This window comes from Uloborus diversus, chromosome 9, assembly GCF_026930045.1.
Source record: "Uloborus diversus isolate 005 chromosome 9, Udiv.v.3.1, whole genome shotgun sequence".
NCBI classification, from domain to species: domain Eukaryota; kingdom Metazoa; phylum Arthropoda; class Arachnida; order Araneae; family Uloboridae; genus Uloborus; species Uloborus diversus.
Genome location: NC_072739.1, coordinates 110585331 through 110599252, shown reverse-complemented (window position 1 = coordinate 110599252; position 13922 = coordinate 110585331). Strand labels below are relative to the sequence as shown.

Here is a 13922-nt window from a genome sequence, read left to right as displayed (position 1 = left end):
TTCACCTCCTAAAATTTGGAAAACTTTTTCAGATTCACTCTGTATTCAATAAAATTGCTGATATGCTTTACAATGTCAACGAATATGCATTTATGGTAGAAGCAGCTTCTCAGGCAAGTGTTTTGTCAACTACTATCTACTTCACTAAGGAAGAAAAGGTATTTATGTATCCCTTTCGTTTTTTTTTCAGATCACAAATGAACTACTAGTAGAATTACGGGAAGTCATTCGCATAATAAAATAATCTTATTTTCTTACAAACATGGAGAAATCTATTGCTGGTTGTCACACAATTGCAATAAAAATCAAAGATTATTGACAAATATTGAAGATAAACGTACTATTCCATCCCACAAAACCTTTTGCATACTGTGCCACTGTTGGGGGCAAGCAAGCTCCCACGAAGTAATCCATCATGGCAATCAGAAGAACTATCAAAAGTATGACCTGTGTCTGAAAAATAAAAATAAATCTTCGTTTAGAAAGCAGTCTCATACTATACATTTTATGACACAAAGCTGCAAATTAGATACCTACGATTAGCAAAACACTGCAATGCACCAACTTAGATGGTTGCTAGCTAAATTGCTGAAGAACTCATTTTTAACATATTGACTTACTTTCAGGATAACGTGCTAATAAAGCCTTAATATCTTACGCCAAAGTTTGAAAGTTCAAATTCGGCCCAAATCAGTGGATTTTTACATAGGTGTAAAAAATTGTCTGGTTCCTTATCGTCTATTTATACGATATATTACAGATCCTTTGAATATCTATTTGACTGGAACACTCCTAGCTAAATTAAATTCGAAATACAATTCGCATCGGAATGACATTGTGTAATGTAAACTATTGAGTAAATATTTTGAATCGAATCAAATATATACGAAACACCACAAAAGAACACCCGTAGCAAACTTCTGTACCAAGATGCTTATGGATTCTTCACATAACACAATAATATGAAATACGGAAACTGCGTTATTAAATGTCTACCACAGTTGCCAACACAAGAGCTTAATCCCATACTGTTAAGTGCTGCCCCTTTCGGCAGTACCGAAAAATGTGAAATATGTGATTTTATCTTTCATTGAGTCCAGAGAAAAGACAGACTATAATTGAGGCGAACATAACTTGGTAGAATAAGGAAGCCTATGCAGATCCTAATCAGAACATTAAGACCGAGCCAGGTTAAATTTGCTTCAACTATAGAAGTTCGAAAAAAGAAAAAAAGAAAAAAAAAATCCGCTTCTTGACGGTGTAGACCACGTCTTTGGCGTGGACAGTAAAAAGTCTGATGCAAAGCAGGAAACAATTATTAGCTTTATTTTTTTTTTCATTCCTATCGAAAATTTACCAAAGTGGCAAACCTTCTGGAAACTATTTGTTTACTTTTGGTCTATCGTTTCAGTAAACCTAATATAATGTGGTATTTTAGTCCAGGTTCCCCTGCAAATATGACATTACATTAACTTAATTTATTCTCTACGTATAACTTACTCTACATTAACTTACTTTATTTTCAAATTCCATTCCTATGCTAGTGACGGACATCGTCAGTAGCAAACATAAAATACTCGTCAGACGAACGTCATTTTTTTCCACTGGGGAACTCTACGATCCCTTTTCCTAATTCCTAAAAAAAATATGTATACATATATTTCGAGTTCAATATACAGTTTAAAAATGTATTAGAAATAACAAATAACAGATTAAAATGAGACTTTATAAATACATTGCAACACACGCATAACAAGTAACGAGTGGAATAGAACTAGAGGTTTATTCCGACTCATGTATTATCGGTGTGACGTCATAACTCCTCCCTCAAATTGTCTCCACATAGAAGTTTCGGAAAAGATGGCCTTTTTGGGAGAGGTGTTAAGACGTCTTTCCAAAACGGAAAGCTACCGATATTTTCTGAATAGGGCCTCTGAATTTTTAATGCTATGCAGAAGTATTTGAAGAATTTGGGGCCCTTTAGGATGATAGGGCCTCAGGCCCAGGCCTAGTTGACTTATGTGATAATCAGGCCTTGGGAAAGTCTGTATATGTTGCTTAAAAGACCCTTGAAGAATCAGTTAGGCATTTAGTATAGAAGTCCCTGTGTAACGAGGAGATGCAAAAACATTACTGTTTTTTATTGCACTATCGGCCAAAAATGTTAAAAGTTTGGAAATTTTATCGTTGAGATAACTGGTTTCATGTATAGGGAGCAATATTGACAATATAACTTTTAGGAATGATTTACAAAAAAATAAAATTCAGTGTTTGATGAAGTGAAGATACATTTTGTCATACAAATACTGAAATGAACATGAAAAACGTTTAAGATAACATACAAAACTGTATGATTTAATTTAGTGTATGCACAGTGTTCTCTTCATCAGTTAGACAAGGGTTTCCAAACTGTTCCTATCCCCGACACCCTTTGACGAATCACAATTTTCTCAGGATACCCTACTCTATCTCTATTTTATACGTGCATATTAATAAAATAAGCCCTTCGTGAGACCCTTTGCTTCTCCCCACGGCACCCACTTCGGTGACCCCTGAGAAAGAAACTTTTATTTTTATTCGTATATGTATTTCCAAATACATATCAATTGGCAGGGAACCCTACTGTTCGCCTCTGAGAAGTTGAGCAAGTCTATTTCTTTCAAGGGGGAGCTATGAGTAAGAAGAGGAATTGTTTGGCGCAAAATTAGGTTACCATTGCAGCCCTTTTATTGGCGAGAAAATCCTGTTCCGCATTCTACTTCTTACTTAAATAGTAATATTGTTCGCCGATTGGGCAATAACACTGCAAACTAAATCCGCAAGTTTTTTAGCCGTTTTTCCTCACCCCTATTCCAACTAATGGAATCGTTTAATCAGTTGGGCAGCGGAGCTCAACTTGCCAGAGGAGGACAGTACTCGACCCACTTTTGAATTCTATATGCACAAAGCTCAACTTGCCAGAGGAGGATAGTACTCGACCCACTTTTAAATTCTATATGCACAAATGAAACAAATTTCCACAAATGTTTTGTCACAACAACACTTTTTGAAAGGAAAAAAATACGCTTCTCTATTGCTAAATTAGAGATTCAGTGCATTAATCCTTTGTACCCCTTTCTATACTAACTTTTAAAATATCTTGGATTCCTTCTCCGGCCCCTATGATGTACATCGCTCCAGAAACAGCATTTGCGAGGAAAAGAAGGATTCCAACCACACCACCGAATTCTGGACCTAAGCTGCGTGAGATCAAATAGTAAGCTCCGCCTATAAAAGAACGAATGATCAATTAAAATGTCCTATATCATTGATGGAAATGAAAAATAAGCTGCTGTGTGGTAGGTCAAAATAGTGTCGTGAATTGGGGTGGTGCACTGACTAAAATCTTCATTTTTGCCTCATGTTGAAAATTTACTGTAACCATATACACTGGCCTTAAAAAGTGAAGGTGCAACCGGTTTTTTGCTTCTAATTTGCAGATAAATGAATGTACAAACAAAAAATTTGAAGGATATGTGCATTAAATGTTCTTTTATTGAACGCGTCATAGAAATTTGTAGAAGTATATTTCAAAAACGATTTATATAAAAAAAGGGTCCATTTTTGAAGAAACAAACATTACAGTGTTATGTAGTAGAATGCCATAGAAACAATGCAAAAATGGGTTCTAATAAGGAATGTGTCCCCCCTAACTTGAATTCATTGGCGGCATCGGTTTTTCATACTGTTTATTAAGTTGTTGGACACCGGAATAGGAAGCGAAGGATAGACAAAGAGTAAGCCTTGTTCTATCTCATGTAATGACTTCGGAGGAGGGTTTAAAGAATCAACCTGTCTGCCAAGATAGTCCCAAATATTTTCAATCGAATTCAGGCTTAGAGATCGAGCTGGCCATTCCATTCGTTCCAAACCGTGTTCCTCAAGATACTCCGCAACATTCCGAGCTCGGTGAGGTCGGGCCTTATAATCTATCAGAATGAAGTCATTAGCAATAGCACCAGCATATGGGCGGACATATGAATCAAGGATCTCATCCCGATATATCAGACCAGTCAGAGTTCCTCCATGGAACACATGCAGGTCAGTGTGACCACCGAGCGAGATCCTTGCCCAAACCATGATTCCACAACTCTATAACTGTGGTCTTTCAACAGTGTTGGATTGATGGTATCTAGTGCGCTGTTCCCTCCAGATCAGTAGACGCCCTGAATCACTCTCCAATGTAAATCTGGACTCGTCTGTGAACGGCACAGAAGCCCATTGCTGCCGGGTCGAGGAAACACGTTATTTTGCTCAGCATAAGCGGATCCTTCGCTGTGGTCCGTTGAGGGGAGCACACACAACTGGTCGTCTTGCTTAGAGACCTGCATTGTGAAGACGATTTCGCACCGTTAGCAGAGATTATTTTTCCTGATGCTACAAAGTGGTCTGCAACGAGCTGCGGCACAGTAGTGGTTCTTCTCCTTCCGGCCGAAAGAACTAGAAAATGGTCTTCTGCAGGTGTTGTAGATTGTGGTCGGTCTGCAACAGGTCTTTGGACAGGGCTAAACACAGAATCTTCGGATTGGTATCGATCCCAAGGTCGCTGAACAACACTACGAGACACATTGAGACGTCTAGCAGCACCAACCTGCGACAATCCCATTTACATCCATCTAACTGCCTACACCTTACGAATCGGTTAAACGACGCCTCTGAGACATTTTCTAAACTCCATTGACTATTGTCACCGAAACTGCCAACAATAGTTGAAAATCAACACAACTCACACACAAAAGTACGAAAGCTAGATATTTGCTTTCTCATTCGTAAAGATATGTTCTTTTCCATAAAATAAAAGTGGTAGTTATCGTTTTTTTATAAATGATTTTAAAGTTCGTTATTATCATTCATGCAAACTATGCTTTTTATTGCAAATGCCATTTTTTTTATGGTGAGCTTCGAAAAACATGTTGTACCTTAACTTATTGAGGCCAGTGTATTTCCGTCCCTTATGGGGGCGTGAAGTTTGATGGTTGCATATCATATCATCGCACTTCAGGGCTCCCCTTACTTACCACTATTTGTGGTTTTACCGGTTGGATGGGGCCCTGAAGACAGCTCTGTTTTTTTTTATCTGGAACGGAAGCCGAGCTACTCTTGGTCTAGCACCCCCAGTGATATTGATTTACTTAGAGGATTTTGGAACCACGAGATATTTTACGTGCCCCAGTCACCACTAACAAACCTGCAGGATCTTAGACGACTGGCATCGAAGACAAAACGCTTCATAAGGTCACCATAGATGTAGTAAAACTAAATCCATAACTCCGTAGCAGCTGTCACTGGCCGGCATTGAAAGTGCAAAACTTGAAGTAAAAGGGAAAAGAATAGCCTCGAGGGTGCAAGGATTTTTGCCTCCTACCAGGCAACGGCCAATGTTGTTTGCACGCATGCGCAACCACGCAATACGCTTTTCGGACGCTTGCCCGACTACTAGAAGGGCTCAGTTGCCCATGAAACCAGTTCCTAGATGTGTATCTAATTAATAGTACAGCTACGAGTTAGACAAGAATTACTTCAGATTAATTTACATGGACTTCCACATGATGCACCCCATTCATTTTAAGGAGTCACTTACTTGGGCTCGTTCGTTCATAAACGACACATAACCTATCTGAAACGAATATAAATTCTACGAGGCCTTGCTAAATAACTATTTGTAGTTTTCATAATAAAAATGATGGCTTAAGTTTTAAGTAACATTTTTGAGTTTGACATTTAATCAAGTTTCTCCCGCCATCTTGCATTACTGGCCATCGCGAATATGGTGCTGGAATTTAATACCATAAAAGGAAGAGTTGCATACCAATTTAAAGTAACACACATTCTCTAGAACTACTCACCACCTCTGACGTCACCATTTGTACATATTGCAGACATAGACAAAGTTGTAATCACCGTGACCACAGTGGAGAGTAGGACAATTACTATTGCTAAACCTAAAAAAGAAGGAAGGCAAAAATCAGTTATGATGCATTTCTGAATGCATTGTTAAACTGCACACTTGTGGAAAGTTTAAAATTTCAAAGTTATAACCAAAATATTATGTTTTTACTAGCAAAAATACCCGGCGTTGCCTGGGTCAGTAATAATTATTAGAAAAAATCGTTACTTGCTTTTGTTTTCTGTTTTAAGTGAAAGAATTTAAAACACATCTTTTTGACGTGATTAAAAATCGAGTTTCTTCTTACCCATAAAACTAAAATAGCAATAAGTATAAAGAACAAAGTAATATTGATTTAGAAACGAAAGCACTATATTTAAGCATATACAAATTTTAAAAACATAAAATTAATCTTCTCATATTTAAAAAGATTAATCTGTTGATACTTTTTTTTTAACATGGAGTCTAAAACTTTCTCTGTATGGCTAATGAAGTACGAAGTGATTAAAAAAAAGTAGCTGCGCTCGTAATCCCCTTATACTTGCTTTAGTTATTTCGGGAAATTTCAATCATTGTGGCTCTTGGTGCGATTTTACCGAATTTGCGAAAGTCGTTTCGAGGTACCTTCGATAATGCTCCCCCATTCTTTCCTTACTTTGTAAAACGATATGATATTAATTTTCGTTACAGAGATATCGTCGCTAGATGCTGAGATATTTTTGATCACCATAAAATAGCGCTAAACAGTTTCATCCGAAATGTTACCAAAATAAGTAATACAATTTCGTGATTGTTTGAAATTGTGCAAAAAGGAAAATTAATGGAAGTTTTTGTGCTGTTTATGGATTTGCCTAATTTAGTTGCTGGATTATTTAACACAGTAAAAAAGGTCTTTTGAAAATTCTTTGATTGGCGATATTTTGTTTACATGGTGAAAGCTGAGAAACATTATGACGTAGTCTTCGGCTTCAAAAACAGCAACATTGAAAAAACTGCCAAATGCATCAGCTACGGAAATCTTTCTGCAAAAATTTTGGCGATCTGCTGGTTGTTTGGATGATGAGTAAGTGTTCAATCAGCATAAATAATAATAAAAACCATTAATTACATTAAAGTTCCGTTTAAATGGAAAATCATCAGCCAAATCATGTATTATTTGCCAATCTTGTGCAAAAATCTTACTTCAAGATTTGACTTGAGAAAAGCCTTGAACAATCACGAAAAGCAAAGAAAGTCAACAATACAACAATTGTCGCTATCGACAGGGAGTTGAGATGATATACTAAATACTGTATTGAGTTGAGGAAAGCCTTCGAACATGGATCTAAAAAGCTCATAACTCGTTTTTTATTCTACTTAGAAATTTCGAACAGGTGCCATCTTCAGCAGAAAAATCAGAGCTTTCGATGGACATATAATGTAAATATGTGCAAGTATTTTTTCATCCCAATATTAGAGAATTTATACAAAAATTGTGTTTTATTGCCCCCCTAAGGGGGTTTTGCCCCCCATAACGGGACGAAAACTACCCTATGTGTTATTCTGATGCATAAGCTATATTATTGTAAAGTTTCATCAAAATCCGTTCAGTAGTTTTTGCGTGAAAGAGTAACAAACATCCATCCATACATCCATACATCCATACAGACAAACTTTCGCATATATAATATTAGTAAGATTACATTTCAATTGAGCATACATCAAATGAAAATAAGGGTTTTAGTTAAAATATATTCAAGGTAAGAATCGATTTTCACCTATGACCAATAGCCAATTGCATTAAGTATCGTACATACCAGAATAGATATCTCCATCTCAATCGTTATTACGTGTTTTTGTACATATTTCACTATTTAAAGGAAAAGCCTTTAGTAGTAATAAAACTGTCTCTCTTTTTATATTTGCCAAAAGAAAAGCAAATAATATGATGAATGCGCCATAATTACTGAATCTCAGATCGGTGTATCTTTCTTTAGATTACATTAGTAAGACTTATATTATGACTCTCCTTAGTTCTTTCAGTGGTTGAGTTCATTCATTTCTAAGGAGAACCTTTTTCTTTTTCTTGTTTTTGTTGTGGATTCTATGCTAAATGAAAAGCTAATGGTGATATAGAAAATTATATTAGTTTCCCATTTCGTATGAGGATAATTTCAGCTGTAATAAGTTTTTTGATTAAAATCAATCAACGTGGTGAAAAAAGCAAAATTTTGAATTAAATTTAATGTTCATATGTTGAAGTTATTATAATATTGATCTTCTCGAATCTTCAGTTGCTAAAAAATAACCATTTTCAATATTGGCTAAATTGAATAAAATATTTAAAAAATCAGTTGGCTCTTTACAAACTCATAAAGCGGGAAAAAAACACGTTTTTTTTTATTTAAGTAATTTTGTTACGAGTCCACCCTAACTTTTTGTTTTCTTGAAAATTTATCACTCAATTCTTATTGAAACACAGCATATTTACTTACAATATTAACAAAGAATGTCTTTGTAATTGCGATAAAATCCATCGGGTGCGGCCTCTGTACCAATATTTCCCGCGTATTGGTTAGATACACTACAGTGGTGGACAAAATTATAGACTCAATTTTTTTTTATTTTGTTTCAATTACAACATGACTCAGTTTAAATTATTTTCATTGAAGTAGAGATGAATAGCTGAAGAAATAGTTCTAAAATTAGTATATCTTATCAGTTAAGTTAAAAAAAATCATAAAATTGGAAAATTTGCAAATATAATATTTTATCATTACGTGAAACCTGGACAAAAGTATAAACTCAAAGGTAAAATATCCAGGATTACGAGAAAGTTTCATTCGAAAATGTTACTTTAACGCCATAGAATGAATAAATGTTGCCATCAGTGATTGCTAAAAGTTTTGTTTTTGGAAATTTATGAGAAACATATTAATGCACCGCTGGACAAAATTATAAACTCATTTTTTTTTTCTTTTTTTTTCAATCATAATTTAACTCAGTTAATTTTTTTTTTTTTGTTCCAGTAAAGATAAATAGCTCTCTCAGCGTAGTAAAGCAGGATTGGCATTTCTTAATGGAAGATAGAACGCTGAAGATTACCAATTAATACTGGAAGATCATCTCTTACCTTTTGCTCTTCTTATTCCTGAGGAAACTGGTTATTTCAGCCAGATAACGCGAGTGTACACACAGCGAAAAGTACAAAAGAATGGGTCAAGCGCTGGGGTATCAAAGTTATCAAATGGCCAGCTCGTAGTCCGGATCTTAATCCGATTGAAAATCTTTGGGGGACCACGGTTGCAAAGTTTATCATGATCGGCACCTATACCAAACCACAGAGTAATTAAAAAGGGCAATACTTTCAGCATGGAACCATATGCCACTGCAGCTGTTGGAAACTCTTGTGAAATCTACATGCCCAGCCGCATATTCGAGGTAATTCAGAAAACTGGGGGCCCAACTCGTTTTTAAAAGTTTGTAGTTTACATTAATGGCTATATTTAATGCAGTGTTAATTTTTAGAACATTTCAAATATTGATTTTTTTTTTCAATTTATCCATGTTAAATAGCAAAATTACATTTTCCTAAATCTATGCTTTTTTTTTACTGAAGTAATTGCAAATGTAACTTAAATAAACTCAAAAAAAATAAATAAATTTTGTCAGCTTATAATTGTGTTTATGCAGTATTGTAATTTTGTAACTCAGCATTGGTTAATTTTTGGTTATTAAATGATTACGTATTTGAATAAAATTCTACCAAACTTCAGAGTTTCTTACTTTTGAGTTGATACTTTTGTCCAGGCTTCATGTATTATAAAGATATTAAAGTTGAGATTTTTTTAATTAAATTATTTATTTTATAAAGTTTGTGAGTTAAACTGAATTTAGGCCTATTTAGTAGGTTATTTATCTTTACTGGAACTAAAAGTTTTTTAACTGAGTTAAATTATGATTGAAAAAAAAAGAGTTTATAATTTTGTCCAGCGGTGCATTTATATGTTTCTCAATAATTTCCAAAAACAAAACTTTTAGCAATCACTGATGGCAACATTTATTCATTCTATGGCGTTAAATTAACATCTTGGAACGAAACTTTCTCGTAATCCTGGATTTTTTACCTCTGAGTTTATACTTTTGTCCAGGTTTCACGTAATGATAAAATATTAATCTAATTTTATGAATTTTTTTAATTTAATTGATAAGATGTACTAATTTTAGAAATATTTCTTCAACTATTCATCTTTACTTCAATGAAAATAATTTAAATTGAGTCATGTTGTAATTGAAACAAAAGAAAAAAAAATTGAGTCTATAATTTTGTCCACCACTGTATTCCATGACCTATGAATATTTTGGTTTAGTGGGTCTAAATCTCAGAGTGAATAAATATAGTTGGGGAAAATCTAACTTGGAAGCATTGTAATGCTGTGATTAGGAGCTGCGTAACCTTTACAATGCTGTCAGGTTAGGTTTACCGCAACTTTTGACCAAAAGTAAGCAAAAAGGTTTCAAGAAGGTTTGCCGCTATGCCACTTTTGGGAATTTTCTCTTGATTAAAAAAAGAAGTTCCAGCGGTTCTCAAACTTTTACGACTCGCGGCACCCTTTGAAGATTTAGGATTCACTCATAGCACTCTATATGTGTTATGTAAACAACTAACAAGTCGTAATTTTTAGGGTTTTATACCCACACCTGCACACAGTTCGTGCACATATGTGCAGCATATGCAGCACAGGATCATACTCTCCTCCCAAAAACTCGGGTGTTATATTATAAGCAGACCAGAGTTGTTAATAAGGCGAGTCGTGGTTGTATCGTACTACAATCTACTTTTCTAGGTAACCACATCACGGGAAAAACGACGGCACACAAATACATTTTTCTTTTTGAATTCGTGCATTACATAATTTAGGTTTCAGGAACAGTATGCAACTTTTTTTATTCTAATTAAACTTCAGGGAACCTTAGAAATAAAATTTAACATAAATTAAGATCAGTTGGTTTTGACATCACTCTTCCGCAACAACTTTTACTACACTGTTTCACTTTAGCCTGATAGTAAAAAATGGCTTGTTGATAACGCTTTATCATCAGTTATTCTTTCTGATAACGATAAAGAGGATCTAGTGAATTTTTGCTACACTGTATCGAAAATAGAGGATTTCCGCACTGGTCAACTGGGCATTATTTAGTGCACTTACATTACCTATATTGATACCACGGACACTTCATAGCACCCCTTATCTTTTCTTACGGCATCCAGTTTGAGAACCTCAGAGTTAACCATTACGATTCGCATTCGCCGTCTGCTTGACACCAATTTGTTTTCGTTCAAGTCAAGCACGTGATTGACGTTAACAAATGGTGCAATTCTTTGTTTACATATAGTCTATCTTTCTCTTGAATGCAGTTTAGTAGTTTATGATTTCGAGTTATGATTAGAGGTACTTTAAATATTTATGTTTAGTTGGGTTTAGTGTTAGAACAGAAGCAAAGAGTGTGAGAGAAATACGAGCAACTGTTTAAGTTAGTTCTTACTTTTGATTTTCTTTGTTTTATAGGAAGTTTTTATTTCAGTGATTATATCACGTCAAGCAATATTACAAAATTACCTCTTAATGTATCTCTCACATACACGCGCCCGCTGGATAAAAAACACGCGGATGATAAATACGCATTTACTACTTACAAATACGATAAAACACTAATGAGACAAATCGCAACTCAGGCAGCGGGTTTGCAACACAGCTATTAATTCACTCAGAGCACAGATAAATGAAAACTAAATTTAACGATTGGAACAACTCCTATATATGCTCTAAAAAGAAAATGCTGCAAAGCTGCAGCAAATTCTCAAGGTATTTAAAGCATTGGAAATGCCCTCAGATGACAAGTTTGGCGATTTCTCGCCAAAATTGGACAATTGGAGCTAAAAATTAGATGCCCGCTATGGTGCCCGTTTAGCAATATTTCGCCAACTTTTCACAAAATCTATAGAGCACTTGTTGAAGCTGGTGGCTAAGCATGGAAAACAACCTGACAGTAAAGCTTCAAAAAGTAAGGTAGTTTTGAGCAAAAATTTGCGGAATGAACGCCAAATTTTGAAACATTACAGCAAATTACGCGCATAAAAAAGGACATCCGTTGCTAAATTTGTAACTCTGTTTCAAAAAGTAAAATCGACCAGTTTCTACTTACCGATGCCACACTGTCCTGTCATCCAGCCCATGCGCAGAAAGAGCATCACTCCCCATATGTTCAATAGGCATCTTATCTATAAAACATGCAGAGAATAGTGTATTTAGTTCTTGAAATTACCTTTCATTTCTCTGAAACATAACAATTAAGCAACAATCCAAATAAAAAAAGTCCTTAACCATAACCATAACTAGTCATTTACTCAAAATGTTTAAAACTCCTCATTTTTATTTCATAGCATCACGAGATTTCCTTTTTTTTGTCATTTTTTACATATAAGTTAGAATGCAGGAAGAGAGATTGTAGCAAGCTCAAGTCAAAATTCAAAAATAGCTTTCAAAGAGTAGCATCAGAATTATTATATTGTACAGAGTAGTCAAAAGTGAGCGTACTCTCCTTTTATTTTCAACAGTATGTTACTTATGGGTGAATGTTTGTTACATACGGTTGCCTTGAATTGTTAAGATTTATAAGCATCGGTAGAACACCATCCATGTCGTAAGACAACTGAGTTTTTCACCTTGTCCTTGCAGATGTTTTGCGGCAAAACATCCCTGAATCCCCGAATCTCCGCAAAGCATCTGCGAGAACATGACGCAGAATTCAGCTGTGTTACGACACGATGGTGTTCAATCGATGATTTCGACCCTTAAGACTTCAATGTAACTGTGTATACCATTAGGCCTCTTGCACTCGAAGCAACTTAGTTGAATCAATTTTTTAACGGTCAGTTATCAGAAAGTGTAACCTGGTAAAAAAGTGAAGGAATTGCCTAGCGTCCTTCACATGGCAGTCAGCTCACCACGCACATGTGCTCCAATCATTCTTATGCCGATGAGTTGAAACAACATTTTAGTGTATTCAACTCATCGGGGCATTGCCAAACGCTTGCTTTACACACGAGTAAACTAGTTTAGTTTTAACACCGTTGCTAAAGCAGCTGCTCTAATAAATTCAGCTTATTAGAAGAAACGTTGATTCAACTAAGTTGTCTCCGTGTGAACACGACGAAACACGCCAGTCAACTAGTTGACAGGCCACTTTTTTCGTGAAATTTATTCAACTAATCGCTTCGTGTGTAGGAGGCATAACTAATATAATATTGAAAATAAAGCGGGGGGGGGGGGGGGGCTACGCCCGCTTTAGGACCACTCTGTACAACTAGCTGCTGTGCAGTGTTGCCAACTGGAGAGTGGCAACAGTGAATTAAGCTTTGTTGTTTTGCTAATTTTACGCTCCGTGTTTTTTAATGATATTAGCAGTAAATTTTTGTTAATTATATTTTTTTCTGATGTAATCTGATGAAGCTTTCAATGAGGAACATGCAGGTATCTTTTTCTATGAATTTTGCTCAATTTTAAAGAAAGTACGTAATTTTGGAAAAAACACATTGAAGTTTGTATGATATTATAGGTTCGATAAATTTAAACTTACAATGACTTAGCTTCATGTCAAATGTGCTTATATCATTTGAAATTGACTTTTGCATTAAGCTTCTGGACTCACAAATTTACTTTGTGAAACTTTAATGTGTCTTAACTGTTTTTTCACATAACGAACTTTCATATTTTTACTTCTGTATGAACATTTCAAATTGAAATACTTCGTTCCAAAGATTGGCGGATTTTTCTTTTCATTGTTGGCGATATTTCTGCTTTTGCCTTAGCTTATGCAATTGCAGTATTTAATGAAAACAAATTTAAAGTACAACAATGGAAAGTGATTTTGAATTTCAGAAATCGCCATTAATTTCAACTGCAGCACTAGTACCTACTGTTAATGAGACGAAAATTCATGCAATTGATTTAAC

General features: G+C 35.1%; 1 protein-coding gene across 1 annotated transcript in view; it reads right to left on the bottom strand.

Moving 5' to 3' along the window:
• Positions 1 to 347: 347 nt before the first annotated feature.
• LOC129230584 (solute carrier family 12 member 1-like) overlaps positions 348 to 13922 on the bottom strand; it is a 37526-nt gene continuing 23951 nt past the window's right edge. The window contains exons 5-9 of the mRNA XM_054864989.1: positions 12113 to 12188; positions 5886 to 5981; positions 3128 to 3267; positions 1516 to 1636; positions 348 to 453 (exon numbers count right to left, since the gene is read on the bottom strand). Coding sequence (XP_054720964.1) covers positions 1592 to 1636; positions 3128 to 3267; positions 5886 to 5981; positions 12113 to 12188 — 357 coding nt within the window. The 3' untranslated portion in view covers positions 348 to 453; positions 1516 to 1591. The remainder of the gene's footprint in view (positions 454 to 1515; positions 1637 to 3127; positions 3268 to 5885; positions 5982 to 12112; positions 12189 to 13922) is intronic.